This window comes from Sminthopsis crassicaudata, chromosome 1 (assembly GCF_048593235.1).
Source record: "Sminthopsis crassicaudata isolate SCR6 chromosome 1, ASM4859323v1, whole genome shotgun sequence".
NCBI classification, from domain to species: Eukaryota; Metazoa; Chordata; class Mammalia; order Dasyuromorphia; family Dasyuridae; genus Sminthopsis; species Sminthopsis crassicaudata.
Window position 1 is genome coordinate 297,894,602 of NC_133617.1, and position 17,748 is coordinate 297,912,349.

General features: G+C 31.9%; 1 protein-coding gene across 1 annotated transcript in view; it reads left to right on the top strand.

Annotated features, from left to right (window-relative positions):
• Positions 1-17,748, top strand: part of RALYL (RALY RNA binding protein like) — a 758,144-nt gene that overhangs the window by 733,251 nt on the left and 7,145 nt on the right. Inside the window, 2 exon segments of the mRNA XM_074278973.1 lie at positions 9,105-9,304; positions 14,533-14,611. Of these exon segments, the coding sequence (XP_074135074.1) occupies positions 9,105-9,304; positions 14,533-14,611 (279 nt within the window).

Genomic DNA, 17,748 nt, shown 5'->3' on the forward strand with positions numbered 1-17,748 from the left:
ATTTTTTTTAATATAAAAGCAGGATTTCATATTTAGTTTTAGTCTACTACTTTATCCTACTCTATCTTTTTGAATCATAAGTCATATGCATTATAATGCATTAATTATGCATTATAGTATATATCCCTCTAGCTTTCTTTCCTTGGATAAATATGCAAACAAAGAAAGAAAGAAAAGAAAAAGAAGAAGCAATGTAAAATAGTGAAAAGGAAGATCTGGTTTCATACTTAAGCTCCAGCATCTACTAGCTATGTACATAAGCCATTACTTGACTTTTCTGAACCTCAGTTTATTTATCTATAAAATGGTTCTTTCCTTCATGTGGAAGCATGAAGAAAAGTGATTCATATACATTTTGTTGCTATATGAATGATGGATTATTATTGGATGAATTATTATTCATCCAATCATTTCTTAAAAAGATAGACTGTAATAGACATATAAATAGTTCTACCTCATAAGATTAGAAACCTTCCAAGTTGAAAGTGGTGTATAAATCATATCTCTTGCTATGGTTGCAAAAAATGCTTTTTGGCTGCCTGGCTGAACCAAAATCTGATTTTCATCATCAGAGCCATAGAATTACCAAATAAACAGAGACTGTGTCTTCAGAGCATGATTTAAGGTATCATTTCTACATTAGTCAATTTTATTTGTTACAGAAATTTGGATATATTGAATGAATTACTGGCTATTATCTGAGCTATTTAGTCTCCCTATCTCTTTCAAGCAAGATACAGACAGCAAGAGGCATAACTAGAACCTATTTGTTAGAACATATCAGTGTCTTTTCATATAAAATATAGCATGAAACTGATAGACGCAGCAAGTCTAAAACAGGGAGCTTAAATAAAAAAGATGACAAAACTTTCTATCAGTGGCCTTGCTCCTCTCTTTTGTTCACCCTTATTGAACTCATCTTTCTGAACCACTTCTGTCTTATGATTTCTTCACATTGTTACCACTGCTGTTCTATCTCAGTAATCTCTAAAAATCTACAAGACACCCTTCAATTCTATTTCCTTATTTTCAATGGGAGGGAAAGAAGCCTCTGGGGAACATGTCCATTAGCAGAGAAATCAAAGAAGAATGTGGGCTGTTGAGTGAGAGAACTTAGACTCAAATCTTAACCCTGAGGTTTATGTCTCTTTTTTTCCACTATTCAACCTCTCCCTGGGCATTGGTTTCTTCATCTATAAAATAAGGAGTTTAGACTTGAAGGCTTCTGAAGACCCTTTATTCTCTAGATATAATACCCTTTACCTTTTTTTCTTTGTTTGTTTGTTTTAAACATTGAAGAGAGAAGTGGGTTGCAAAAATGGAATTATGAGATGAAGCTTTGATCTGATTATTGAAATTAATGTACCATGCTTAGGAATCAGGTACATATTGGATAATCACAAGAAGAAAAAAATGAGAGAAAGAACAAAGACTTAAAAGGTTTTGAAGGATATAATTTAAGAAAGAAACATATTATAAATAACTTAGTTTTTAATATTACATATGTGAATACCAATAGTTATGTATATATAAAAATTATATATTACTATATATAAAATATGATTTCTGAATTATAAAGGATTGCTAGAATGGAGATGCTGAGTTCTGGATCTGGTTTCATGGAACCTGGGTTCAAATCCTACTTAATTACCTAGATGATTAGACAAATCACATAACCTCTTAGAATCCATTTCCTCATCTACAAAATGAATGAGTTGAAGGAAATGACTTCTGAGGTCCCTTCCAACTTTCATTCTATGACCTTAGATTCACTGAAAGAGTGTGTGATTTTTCCAGGAGTTACACAGCTAATAAGATCCAAAAATAGGATTTGAAGCCAGGTCTTCCCAGCTTCAAATTCAATACTTTTCACATTCTAAATCCATAATATACTGCTTGTTTACATACAATTTTTATATTCTTTCTAACTTTAACTATATGTGTATATGGATGTATAAAATACACACATATGTACACACATATGGTGCACATTATTAATAACTCTAGGTTAATGAATATGCTAGACATGTTAATTTTCTCTCTTTTCACACAAGATTTGGTTTAGTCTAAGCCTTCATCGGCTTTTTTCTGGACTATTTATGCCTCATTTTTTCTTACTGCATCAAATCTCTCCCCTTCAGATTTTATCCTCCACACAACTTTGTAGAGAATTAATATTCAAAAAGCACAAATCTCATCATATCACTCCTCTACTGAAAACAGTTCCATGGCTCCTTTTTGCTTTTAAGTTAAAGCACCACCTTTCTAGTTTAACATTTAAAAGCTTTCACACTGTCATTCTAGCCACTTTTGCATTACAAATCCTCTATCTTCTTTTAAGATTCCACTCAAATGCTACCTTCTTTAAGTGCTTTGTCCATATTTCTCCAGATGTTAATTCCCTCGGCCCCTAAATCACTGTGTATTTGTTTAGTTTTATATAGTTTTTCTTTATCTGAAATGCATTTTTCCCCCAAGGAAATTGTAAGCTTCCTGAAAACAAAACTATCTCATTTTTGTATGTAATATGCAATAGAAATGCAAAAATAGATAAATAAATGTTTATTGAATAATTTTAAATTGTAAAAAAAATAAGTTTTGGTTATTGAAGTTGGAAGTGATGCTTTCTATGCTTTTTTTTCCTGTATAGTTTTCCATAATTTCATTTGTTGGGAGCAATTACTCAGATTTCAACTCTGTTCAGGTGTTTTAGAAAAAAACTTTAAAAGAAGAGAAAAATATATTTTTGTAAGTTAACATTATACAGTACAATTATTGGTCTGGCTCTATTTAAAAATATTACCACTTTTCTATGAACATTTTTTCAACCATCTGTTGAGTACAATTCAGCCAGTAATTTATTAATAATTAAGACAGCATATCAAAAGCTTAATTATCTCAGCCATCTTTCTGAGTTAAATTAATGCTAACAGGAAAGACTCAAAGTCAATTTAATTTTTTTTTAAATGCCTCAAACATAAATCCCAGAAAATAATATCATTTGCCTCTGTAGTAGGTAAAGCTTCTAAAGTAGTAATCCTCTGTGGAGATAGAAAATACCTGACTATGACTAGGAATTTAATGCTACAGGATAGTTAAATAACACAATGGATAGAGTACCAGCATGAATTAAGCTCAAATTTAGCCTCATATACTTAACACATGATCTGTGTGATCTTGGCTAAGTCACAACCCCAATAGATTGCCCAAAACAAAACAAACAAACAGTAGAGAAATATAATTATCAACTCTTTTCTTTCTTGGCTTTTTAGAACAAATGTCTGTCCTTTAAGCAGAGAAATCTTTCTTTTTCTGCTTTGGTCATGATGAGATTAGGGTTCCTTGTGGTCAGGGAGTTAAATGATGAGGTTAGTGGCAGGTTTGGGGTTCAGACTCCCCTAAATCCCCTTGGGATTCATATAAGGTGGGGAGTTGTAGGAATCCCTTTCTGGGGGCACAAACCCAAAAAGCTAGACAGAGAGAGAGAGAGAGAGAGAGAGAGAGAGAGAGAGAGAGAGAGAGAGAGAGAGAGAGAGAGAGAGAGTGTCTTGTGTGTTTGTTTTGGGGCTTCCCTCATCCATCATGCTGGTTACTATAATTCAGTGAAAATAGGAAGATCCATTCATTGAACTTTTCAAGGGATGCGCTTGGCTAAAATGTCTTCAATGATAAGAACAGTCATGCCCCCATTATATAAAAAATGTGTGTGTGTGTGTGTGTGTATGTTTGTGTGTATGTATGTGTGTGTGTGTATGTGTGTGTGTGTTTGTGTGTTAGTGAAGAAATAGGTAACTAGCTAACACTGGATGTAATAGAAACAAAAGACACTTAAAAATACAAAACTATCTCATATCTCATACTGACTTCTATTTCACCACTCACATTGGAAATCTTCATCAGATACTTTTTCTTTATTTTTCTTGGGATTTTTTGTCTGATTTCTTTTACAGAATTGCTTCTTTGAAAATGTGTTTTGCAAGACTATGCATATATATAACTTATATCAAATTGTTTGTCTTCTCAGTGGGAGGAGAGGAGAGAAAAAGAGAATATGGGACTCAACATTTGGAGGCGAAAGAATGTTAAAATTGTTTTTACATGTAATTGGGAAAAAAATTAATTATTAAAAAATATCCCTAGCAAGGGAAAGAGGACAAAAAATTATATATTTCTCATATCCTAAAGTAATAACTGATGCACAAAATGTTGGGAATGGGTTTGGGATGTATACAATAGTGGGAGTAACAGGATGCATACAGTGATGGGAATGGGCTTGAGGGACTTTTCAGAGTCAATATTTTCAGAGAACAATAACTGATTTTATTTGTAGAAGCATCGCATTGGTGTGATGCCCAAGTAAGCAGAAGAACAGAAATAGGCAAGGTCAACTCTTGCTTGTCACTTTGATCTAGTGTGGGAGGCTAAGTTCAGTTTCTCACGAGAAACTTACTAGGTCCTTTTTGGTTCAGTCCTCCTTGCTCAAAGGGAACCACTCTCTTCATATATTCTTCTATATTTCCTGATCACTTTTCTCATTTTCACTGACCCTTCTGACAGAGGCTTTCACATGGCACAAAGGACCCAGATGCATTGGAGAAAATTTCTTATTTCAACTTCCCAGACTCTCTTTCCCTTCTCCCTTTCCTTCTTCTCCCTCTTCTTTCCCTTTCTCCCTTTTCTTCTTCTTCTCACTTTCCTTCTCCCTTTCTACCTCTCTCCCTCTCCCCCACTTAGTTTTTCTGTCTCTCTGTGTGTCTCCTTTTCAATTTGTTATACACACACACACACACACACACACACACACATCAGCATGCATGTTTCCCAACTCAATTAAAACAAATATAACCTATATTAGAATCACCTGAAAAAAGTCATACCTGCTTTCACTGTACTTTAATGTTGCTCTCAGCCTTACTTTAGATTCCAGGTACTCTCATTTAATTTTTGATGGAAACTTTGGACATCTAGGCCTTTCTGCAATTCATACTACTGGATTTTTGTATTGTCTCTTAAAATTGGATTATATAGCCTCTTTGAGAGCAAGGATTGCCCTATTTTTTCCTATTTATATCTTTGCCACTTAGTACAATGTTAAGCTTAAGAAGTTTTTTTTTTCATTCCTTTTATTAGTTCTTCCATTTCTATCTCTCTTATCTCTAATTAATCCTTTAATAATACCACTACCAGAATAATCTCCCCTAAGCATTTGCTTTTCAATTGAAAAGTCTTCTCTAGCTTCTTAAAGTTGTCTATCAAACACAATACAAACTCTTCTTCCAACAGTTCTACTACTTGCAACATTTTTTATACTTTCATGTTCTTGTAGCTTTACTCTTTTACATCTGAAATATCTTCAATCCTCTTATAAATATGTTCTATCTATTCTGCAAGTCTCAATTCAATTTTTCACTAGTTCTCTACATTATCATTCTCTGCAAGATCTCATCTAGCACAATTTTTGTACCCTAGTAATGTACATATTGTGTGACTTTCAGTATCATAATGAAGATAATATTCATTTATACTTATTCTTTTGCTAAGCTATAAACTGCACGAACAGTAGCAATCATGTCTTATCTAAACTGTATATCTCCTCTTGTCACTTAGTATACAGCCCAAACAAATATTTTGGTTGTATTTTATTAAATAAGAAAGGCAAATAGTATCACCTAGAACTTTGAGGAAGCAAGTCACATCACAGTGTGTTTTAAAATTATGAATAGAAAAGATACACTACTAAAAATAAAACTTACTAGTTTTTAGTGAAAGTGAATGCAATCAGTTATCTCTGTAGAAAGCATATTTATTCAGTAAAATGCATAGACATTTTAACTTGTTATGCCAATGTGCCTCTTAAATAAAAGTGCTTATTAAGCTATTCATCACACTTAAATAACATGTGATTTCATATATTATTTCTTCGATGGATGTCAACCTAGAATATTTCCTTTCTGAGCTCTAACACAAGTTAGTGCTGGAGAAATTCTGCAGAAACCATGAAGCATTTGGAATTCTTTTAGAATTATTTTGGCTAGAGGACACATATTGATTCTATTCTCTACTTTTTTGGCCTCAAATTCATCATTTCTGACACTTCACTTTCAAGTACCAGCTCACACACAGACCTTTCTTTCTACTTTGTGTATTTATCAATACTGCGGTACTTCAATAGATCCATGATCACATAATAACACAGAGTGTACAATGTCACATATTATTGTGTAATGGTACAATTATGCAGGTCATCCCACAAGTCTTAATACAGTTTTAATCTATTAGAACATAAACTTCATTGAGATTTTTGGGACAGCCTGAATATTTTTTCTAAGTTTACACAGGACTTTGTTCATTCCTATCCTTATAGTATTTGAACACTACAATAAGCCTTGGAAGTAGGTACTATAGTTATTATCCCCATTTAACAGAGGAAGAAACTGAGACTTAGAAGGTTAAGTAACTGGCCCAAAATTATATATCTTAAGAAGGTAAGTAAGAAGTATGACTTTTAAATCCAGGTCTTTCTGACTCCAACTCCAAATGTATATTCACGATGTCATGCTTTGTCTCTTCTCTGTGGATTCTTACTCTAACAAATGTACAAAGTAAGCACCCATCAGTACTTTCTCAGACTGAGATTCTTTTTCATGTCCTCCCATAAATCCACAAGAGAAGATCTGCCCAAAACAGTGGAGGATTTCTTCTAAGCCTTTTGAGATAGATAGTTCTCAACTCATGTTCTTCAATCAATTATTCTATTTTTGTCAAAAGTACTATATTCATTCTTGCTTGACTTCTTAATTGGCAAAACAAATTTTAAAATACTAAATAAACTTGACATTCCTTTGAAGCCATGTATATGAAGTCAAAAAGCAAATCTTTTTTCCTTACCAATTTAGACATTAGAAATAGTCTGAGGAGCTCAATTAGATTAGAAATGGATAAGACAAAACATAAAGGAACCATTCACTTGCCAAGAGAATCTAGCTTGTATTTATGTGACACATTAGAAATATTTGAAAGAATAGTAGAATCACTGATTTAGTGCAATAAAAACAACTGGCAATGGGTGATCAAGGAAAGCATTGTGTAAGAGATGGCATTTTTACCTTTAGAATTCTTCTAAAGATTCTATGCTATATACCAGGGAATAGCATAACCTTTGATCAATCAAAATTACATTTTAACTCAAAAAGCACTGGGTATACCAAGATGGAACTAAATAGGTTATAATATTTTACAATATGTATTTGTATACAAGTTGTATAAAAAATATTTCCAATGAGATATGTGACAATAAGAGGAAGTAAACCAGTGTATAACCTACTTGCTTCCTTTGTGCCTGCAGAATATTAAGATTCCTAGAAGAAGGATCTCCCCAAGCTGAGTGTTCCCCTTGTAGAGGATTTAGGGAGGACAAGGACACGAATCACATGATGAAAGAAAAAGAATGGGAGAGGAACTGCTTTGTTAGAGGGGGAAACCAGTATCAATAAGATCACAGACAAATTTAGTTGCCAATCATTCTACCACTGTTTCCTTAAGCCTTAAAAATAGCTTATTTAAAAATTCACTAAATTATTAAATGTAAGGCAAGAAACATATATAATGGATTCTGACTTACTTTAAGAGAGTTCTCCAGTCTTATCCCTATATGAGGTATTATCAGTCATTAGATGTGTTTTGAACATTAACTGTAGTTCTGAAAGGTTATGTATTAATGAACTGCTTTACATTGTTCTGTTGATTTACAGGAAAAGTAAGGCCACCAAAAATGTTTAGTATGTCAAAAATGCAATAAACTTTTAAAATCTCACAATTAAAACTAATATTAAATATCATCAATAGTAAAAAAAAAAATTAAACAAAAGTAGTATCCTTGCTGAGTTGGAACTGATATGATCCTAGATATATTAAAGAAATATCATATAAAAATATCACAGATAAAATATACATGTTCTAATATATTTAATGATGATTAAGACCCTTCTTAGCATGTATGAATGAGATTAGGAATGGAAAATATAAGTAAATATCCAATGTAATCTATATTATTTAAATTTATTTTTCACATAGACTTTGCCTTTAATACTTGTGACTTATTTGTTTATAAGTAGTTACTCTTTGACTTTTAGTAAATCATTTGATTTTTCTTCATCTTAATTTTTTTCATCTGTTGAATGGGGACAATGATATTTTTAATGGTTATTACAATGTTCTAATGAGATTATGATAGCTCATGAAAGAACTTTGCAAAAACTATATAAATAGAAATTCTTGTTATTGTTAATATATATACATATGTGTGTATATATATATGTACATATATGTGTGTGTGTGTATGTGTATAACATGGTGCAGCTAGTTGGCTCAGTAGATAAAGCACCAGGCCTGGTGTCTGGTAAGATTCATCTTAGTGAGTTCAAATCTGGTCTTGGACATTTACTACCTGACTCTGGGCAAGTCACTTAACTGTTTTGTGCCTCAATTTCTTCATCTGTAAAATGAGCTAGAGAAGAAAAGCAAAGAACTCCAATATCTTTTGTCAAGAAAACCCAAAATGGAGAGTCAGACACAACTGAAAAATAACTCAACAATATAAATGGTTAACATTTAACATATAACTATTTCAACATCTTTTTATATGACTCATATTTAGGTTTGGTCTTCTCTATGTGCTTTCCAACTTTTTCCCCTGAGTTTACTATTTATTTTTATGTCATTGTTACTCATTATTATTTTGCTTTCATTCCATCTCTAATGAACATATTCAATTAAAAGATTGTATTTTAAAATGGTATAAGTTATAAGTATATGTTACCAAGAATGATTTGCTTTATGGAAAGGTTTCTCCCACTCAGGGGCCACTAATTCCACTATTTTGTTTCCCTGAATTTTAAAAGTTCTACATTTAAAAATAAAAATACATGAATCCATTTAAGTGAGGTTGCACATAATTGATATATTGAAGTCCACTTTAATAACAAAAACACAGACTAGAAAACTAAAAACAAAAATTATCAGATTCACATTTTTTATCAGTACAGCACCATCTTTTATAGAATATTTTTGGTTCATCAGAACAGACCATTAACTATGAAAGGTAGCCATTTGCTCTTTTCCTTCAGAAGCTCAGAAGAAGCAAATGGAAGAAAACATAGAGTTGAACCAAGAGGAATGTGTGTCAGAGACTGCAGATAACTCTACAGAAGAACCTATTGAAGGAGGACCAGATGCTGATGGAGATGGAGAAGAGATGACTGATGGGATAGAGGAGGACTTCGATGAAGATGGAAGTAATGAGCTGGTATGAATTCAATATTTAGTATCTAAAGTATTCATGTAATTAACATGGGGATTTCCAAGTCTTTTTCATTTTAAAACCAGGATTAGTGCAATTTAATCTTGTCTCTTATTCACATATCTTTTAATAGCTAGCATTCATATAGCACTTAAAGATTTGCAAAATTTTATGCCAATATTATATCATTTTATCCTCATAGTAAACCCTTGGAGGTAGATGTTATTATTATCCCCATTTTACAATTGAAGAAACTGAAGCAGTCAGAGATTAAGTATCTCACCCAGATCCACACAGATAGCCTTTGCATATGGTGGATGATAACTATTTAATTAATGAAGAAGAGGGGCTTTATCTGGAGAGAAAAGGAAAAAGGAGACTCAAATCCCAAATGGCATATACAAATATCTGCTCCTACTATTGCTCTGCCACGTATGGAATTTCTCATTAGTCAGCAATATTTAAAATGTTACAGTTTAATAAAACATCCCTGAAATAACCATATACTAAAAGGATACATTGCTTACCCATGCCCTGGATAATGCTACTGACTGGAGTCATCATTTTCACTGAGGCTGAAAAATCCGATGTAGCCAGTATGATTCTTTACATCATGTGGATAAAGATGATTTATTTAGGTCTCTGACTGTAGTGAATGCCATGGTATTGTTTGTAAATGTGTCTCATAGACTTGTTTTTTTTACCCAATGCTCAGATCCCACCCACCTCCCTTTTTTCCCTTAAAGCTAAATCATTTCTTTCATTTTAATGTTTCAGCATATGTTTTCTTTTCAGTTATGTTCAGGATTTAACTCCTTCATTTCATGGCCTTTCTTAGAGCCTGGAACCCAGAAACACCTGTTGATGAAGCTCTTTGTCTAATTTTATTTATCATGGCATTATATACAAATATCTTAAAGACCCAACAAATACAAAGGAGGGGGCTATAGAGAAGGTGTATGTTCTAGACAGCTAGATGGCACCATGTTTAGAGTGGTCAGGCTTGGAGTCAGGAAGACCTGAATTTTAAATTCTGCCTCATACTCCAGCTGTATGATTCCAAGCAAATCATTTAACCTTTATTTACCTCAGTTCTCTCAACTATAAAATGGGAAAAATAATAGCACCTATTTCATAGGGTTATTTGACTTATGAGATATCATATATAAAGTGCTTTGCTAATCTTAAAGTACTATACAAATAAGTTATTATATTATGTTTGCTATTTGTTTGGGAAGGTAATGTTCAGTTAATAGGTACAACAACTTTATTTAGTTTTATTCCTAGAAAATATTGATTAAGTCAGCAGATCCCAGCGGGGAAAACTGTGCACATGACATACTTTTAAGTTTAATCTGTTTTATTAACATTTTCTCCATCACTTCCTTTAGTCCAGACAATCAACAAAACAATCCTTGATTGAATCCTTGATTTTTAATATTTGCCTGTGTCTGAGATGTAAATGCTTACAGTGAAAATTTAATAATTAGTTCTCATGAGTTGAAAAAATCCAGCTCCAAGCACATCTTTGATTAGATCACAGAAAATTACTAATGAAAGGATCTTAGAAATGAAATATAATTCTTTGAATTGATCATTAACTTCAATGAATGGATTATCAATTTCTTCATATGTAAAATGAAGATACTGAACAAGAAAACATCCTTTCTAATTGAAAAAGTCTGATTCTATAGTTGTGATTTTGCCAACTGACTTTATGCAGGATATTAGGGTCATAACTCAAGAAGTTGAAGAAACCTCAGAGGTAATCTGGTCCCAACTTCTCTTGTTATAGATGAAGAAACTAAAATGGAAATAATTTGGCCAAGATCACACAGTCAGTAAGTAGCAAAACCAGGAATGGAGCCCAGATTTTTTTATTTGAAATTCAATGGTTTTTTTCATTGAACCACTGACTATCAATAATACATCTTGCTTTAAAAGATTGTCATAAGGGGAAAACTTTGCAAATCTTTAAATGTTATATACATATGAGTTTTCTTATTATTAATAATAACCTCATTTTCATCTTTTTATTGGAGTACAAATTAAAACATTCCTAGAATGAATCACTATCATGTTATTATTATTATATTATATTTAGGTTCTATAGACTATTATACAAGTAGACAACTGATTTTTAAAACTGATTTAAAATATTGCAATATTTTATATGTTTATATACATAAACATATAATATAGGCATCTTCAGAACAATTCCAATAGCAAATAGGATAATAGGGAGGCTATGTAGATAATTTTCACAAAGCCACAATATTTATATACTTTTGTTTCCACAAAGCTTGAAGATTGATTTTTTGTAAGATACATATATTAAATTCATTGTTCTTAAATCTCAGTTTAGATTAGATTTGACAAATTCAGATGATGATAATATGATTATGATGAAGGCAGAAGAAGAAAAAGGACAAGAACAAGGAAGAACAAGGAGAAAAAGGAAGAGGAAGAAGAAGAAATGAAAGAGGACAAGGAAGAAGAAAAGAAGAAAGAAGAAGCAGAGAAGAAAGGAAGAGGAAGGAGAGAAAAAGAAGAAGAAATGAGAAGATGATGATGATGAAGAACAGTAGAGAGGTGCACAATAAACAAACATAGAATGCTCTATTAAAGCAGCACCATACCCTTTCTATTTATATATCAAGTCATTTACAGAGTACCTACTAAATGAAGAAGAATGTGTAAAAGCCAGTGGAAAATATAAATATATATGGCAAAGATTCTGACTTCAAGGAATTATCTACCTACATTGAAAAATAAGGTATAGACATAAGAAAAGAGAACAAACAACAAAAGACACCAAAAGATAACTACAAAATTTAAAACAATATAAGACCAAAGATAAATGCTAAAGCATGTAAGGCTTCATGGAAGAGATGGCATAAATTGGGCCTTAAGTGATGAGTAAAATTCAAATAGGTCCAGAGGAAGGGAGAAACACTCCAAATTGGCAGAATTATATTAGTAAAAATACTACAAGAACAATTCTGAAAGAGGAGGATTCTTGATTATACTTCAAATCCTATAAATTCCCATAAATTTTATAGTTTGTGTAAAATATAACAAACATTTTCAAATTCACATTTGTCACACTTCACATAAACTAGAAAAGGGCTATAAAAGAATTGCAAGAACCAACTACATTTTCAGGCTGAATCCCCAAAGCCAACCAAACCACTAGAAGGAATAAAAAAACAATTTACATAAGCACCCAGGCTGAGACAAGAGCCATTGCATTTGAAATGAATTAGGTTGTGTCATCTCACTTGCAATGTAAGTCATATATAGGAAAAAAAAAAAAATCACTGGCTTAAATATTCCAAGAGAATTCTAACTTTTATGAATTGTTCTTGTGATTAATTATTCCTTTTCTTGCTGAGTAGACACAATCAAAATAAGACTAATTATGAAGGAATGTGGAATAGATTGTCAAGCTAGAAGAGTAATATCTTGGCCTATAAACTATCTACTGAGTAATCATGCAGCCATCATAGATAAACAGTAAATCACCTGAGCTTACAGAATTGTCATACATCTCTGCATATTTGAAGGAACTCTAAACCACTAACTTAGACTTGCAGATGAAGCAAATTGAAAGCAAGATATAATGGGAACAGAAACATACTTGGAATCAAAAAATGGAATTCTGAATCCCTGTTCTAAACTACATTAGCTATGAAGGAAGCCTTTCTATGTTAATTTCCTCACCTTTGAAATCAGGAAATTGTACTTGTGCTACTACATTATCATGTTATAGAAAGTATAATATTACAGTTTATAAGACTTTTTAATTGAGATTCCATCCATTTCTATTAAAAATATTAGTTAAATTTATACTCTGGGCCACATGCCATGATTGGCACTTGTGATAAAAAGTTGAAAAATAACAGTCCCTACTCTCAAAAAGTTTTAATCTAATATATTGAATTTAATATATGCAAAGTGATTTTATATAAGACAAAATATAACAATATGCTGTAAAATATGAAAAGGAAAAGTTTATTTTCAGTGGAAGTATCAGTATGAACTAATACAATTTAGATGCTAGGAAACACCGTAAGTGAATGCCCAGAAATAGGGAGAGTACCAAACAGCATCTGAGACCAGTCCTAAGTCCAGTTTGGGTTGAATGTAGACTGGATGAAGGAGAGTAGTATGATATGTTTGGAAAATGACCAGATAGTGATTTTAAATGTTGATTTGTTTTAGTCTAATGGAAGAAAGGACACTCTAAAGATTTTTAAGGAGTACATCATAAGCATTAGAAGATTAGCTTGGCAGCTATGAGAAGGGCAGATTTCAGAGGAGAAATTAGAGGAAAGGAAATTAGTTAAGAAATAATAACAATAGTCCAGAGGGAAAGTGAAAGATCCTGAATTAGAATGGTAATTATGAAAGAGTAAGGAGTAACAGTTAAAGTGAAAATCAAATCAATAAGATCTGTCAAGTAATTGCTATAGGAAAATGAGAAGAAAGGAAGTGTCAAGTGTCAAGTCTATGTGAATGAAAGGGTAATGATTCCATTAACCAAAATACAATACAGAAGTCAGAAGAGGGGGAAAACTCTGAGAAGAAGGTAATAAATTTCATTTCAAATATGTAGAGTTTGAGGTCCTGGTGGGGCATCCAACTGGATGTGTCCAGCAAGTAGCTGTAAATGTGTTTAACCACTGGTCATTGTCCTTGTCCTGTTCAATAACAGGAGTTTCAAACTCACTCTGGCACTTTGTACATGCATATCATGATGCAAAAATTCTAAAGAGACACAAGCTTTCTGTTTCTTGAAGAAACAATATTTTCTGTCAACTTTATCCCTCCTTGAATAATAGTTCTTAGTCATCAATAAAAGCTCCATAGTTGTACGATTTGTCTAATGATAAATTAGCTCTGAGCTCCAAAACCCTGTCTCCATCCATAATTTGCTGTATTTCAGTGAGCCCTAGATAGTTGACCTTTCCACAATGGAAATGGTTTACCACCTATGTAAACCTTTTCCCCCATCTTAGCAAAGAATCAATAACCAAATAAAGTAGTTGTGAGCCAGTTCCATAGATTCTGGAAGTTTCTAGCCAAAGGATCAATATGATTCAGGAGCCCTAGAAAATGGACATTTTGAGTGTGGTAAGTTGCCCTATATCTGCACTAGACACCTGCAAAGTTGTATAAACAACAGTTTTCATAGGATCTTAGTCTCACTTGTTCATCTTAACTGTCATCAGGTGGAAAGGCAGGAGCTTTATACTGTAACTCATGATGTAGAATATGGACTTGGGAGCAAATGTGAATTTCGGACTTCAGGTGAGCTTGGGGCATGAAACTCAATCTTGGTTGGTAACTGTCACTGGCAAGAATTTATGATGTCTTCTGGCTGTCACCAAATTGAGTAAGTAGATAATGGCATCTATCTCACAGAGTTGTTCTGAGAATAAAATGAGCTATTTGTAAAAAAAAAAAAAAAAACTTGCAAATTTCAAATCACCTCATAAATGGTAACTATCATTATTAATATTGTACTTTTACCCAGGAGTGAAGTCTATAGTTTCTTAAATGAATGTACCTTTTTTTCCTTCATGAAAATTAGGATATTTGACTTAGCCTAACTTTGTAATATATCTTTTGTTTTCCCCTTTTTAAAGCATCAATAGGGATTCAAGAATAACATTCACAAGGTTCTTTTTTACCTAGAGATATAATAACTCTACATCAAGAGATCTGAATTCATTTAGAGCAGTGAAGTATCTTGGAAGTATTTTTCACTTATACTGGCTACAATTTCTTCTTAGTCTTTTCACTTTCTAGTCTAAAAACTATTTTCTTGACAGAAAAGATGGAAATAAAGAATTATTGTAAAACATAAAAGTTTTATTTTTAAAGAACTTTTATTATCAGAACTGTTCAAATTTCTTCCCCCTTGGACTGCTGTTGAAGAATAGAAAATAAATTCTCTATCTGTCTCTGTCTCTCTCTGTCTTTCTCTGTGTTTTTCTCTCTCTTTGTTCACCTCTTCTTTCTCTTTCCCTCCTTTCTCTCTACTCAATTAACTCCCGTAATCCCCTCTAATTTCTGTTTAAAGCCTTTCAAAGCCTAGACACTGTCCACCTTTTTGTCTTCACTGTCCTCCAAACATTCTACAATTCAGCTTCTTGTTGTTCCTCGCTCTTGCCCTTACTTTCCCTGGCTTTTTCCAAGATTAACTCAAATCCTGTTTTCTGAAGGAAAGGCATTCTGAATCCTTCAAGCTCTTACTAACTTCCTTTTACTGGTTAACTTCCACCTGTTCTGTATGTATCTTTTATGCACTTAGCTATTTACATATTATTTCCTCCACCAATTAGAATGTAATCTTTTTTGAAGGCTGGAAATGTTTTTGGCTTCACTTTTTTATTTCCACTAATTAGCACATAATAAGGGTTTTGAAAAGATTTTGTTGATTGTTATTTAACTGTACCATTATTTTAAATTTTCAAATTTGGAATAAAATATTAAATATTTCCAGTATTCCTATGTGAATTTATAATATTGAAAAGAGTAGATTTTGTAGTATTTGAACAATTAACCTAAAAGTATCATTCCATGCACTATCTAAAATAAAACAGAAAATCTCCAGCACACTAATGCAAATTGTAGTATAGCTCTCATATCCAAAATTCTTTTATTTAAAAAAAAATAGCAGAGTCTGGCTCTGGAATACCACATTAAATGTGCATTAAAATGTATTTTCTTTAATCATAGTGATATATAATCATTTATTGATGTCCTCCTCAAGTACTTAAAAATCATTTTTGAATTTGTTTCTAATTAATCTTCTAATGGTAGCTATCCAGTTCTTAAGAAGTTTTATTAATATACTTTGTTTTTACATTATGAACATTTATAGATAACTCCCACTTCATGAAACACAGTGGCCTATAACTTTATATGTCTTCCTTGCTCTGAACAATCTGTGGCAATTTTTAAGAGGTCTTTTTCTATTGTCTTTAGTTATCTGCTGCAAGTTACAACTCATATAGAATCTTAGCCTTGTCCTGACAATCTTATAGTTCTGTGACATTCAATTGCACTTATCTTTAGTTATGTTTCTATTAATTAATTAATTAATTAATGTATATTTATACATAGAATATTAAACTTTAGACCTCTGCATGTAACTACATTTGTATCTTTCCATGGCTCCCCATTTTCTTCAGTCTAGGTATGATTCAAAATGTTACCATCAGATAACATCAGATTTCATTAGAAATTCATTGTTTCTAAATAGGGTGGTTAAAAACAACTATCTTTTCTTTTGAATTGTTGAATGTACATTTCTAATACATAGAGTTCATGTCTAATTCTCTATATCCTAAGAAAATATTTTAATAAATGGAATGAAGTCATAAGATTATAGATTTTTAAGAAGAAAGTACTAGCTAAGAGATGAGCTTGTACAGTTCTTCAATTTTATAGATCTAAAAATCAGAGAGACACTGACTGAGGGTTAGAAAGGCTTAATGTCAAGTTACCAGTAAATTGCAGAACTGAGAATCTCTGATTTTAATAGAGCATTCATTCCATTATACTACATTTTCTTTAATGTGGCAAGCAGAAATAGAAGAAACAATTGGATAAATTTACATATGACATCACAATTGTTTTTAACATTCTTGAATTAACAAACTTGAAGAATCTTAGGATGATTGTATGTTATAATGAATACTGTGAAAATCCACTGAATTTCTCAGTGAATAAGAATTTGCTTTCATTTGCTCATAGTTCTTAGTTTAGTTCTTGCTTCCAAATTAATTGAGCTATTTTAATTTTAAATTAAATTTAATTTTTTAAAAAGTTTTTAAAAAGATTTAAAGCAAAATTAGCTTTAGAATCCAACATTGAGTGTTAATTTAAAATAAATTTTCTTTCACAATAGTTGTTTAGATTATGCGATGGTCCAGACACAAGACAGTACTGCCCAATTGCAATCCTATATTTTATCTCAGTTATTAAATTTCTTCCTTAGTTTATGTGAAATCAAATGTGTATTCCAGATATTAGAAATGTAATTCAAAAAAATTAAAAGAAAAGATAGTGATGATACTTAGCCAGTGATTCTAAACAGTAAACTTCTCATGCTAATGCTCTGAATCATAGCTATTGAAGAAAATGGGGGAGCCATGTAAAAATACAAATGTGGCTACACAGAGAAGACTAAAAATTTAATAAACTGTGTACCAAATGGAAGAAGGAACAAAGATGAATATAGTGAGTATCACAGACCTGTAAGAATATCAGTAGAAAACTAAGATCCTGAATCAGCTAAGACTTACAAATGATATAAACAACAACAAAAATCCTGTTATTTGAATAGAAAATGTAATTCTACATACTGAAAGATAAAGATTGTAAAAGTCTATTGGTCCTCCAATTGCATATCAAACAAATTGTAACTTTCCATTCAC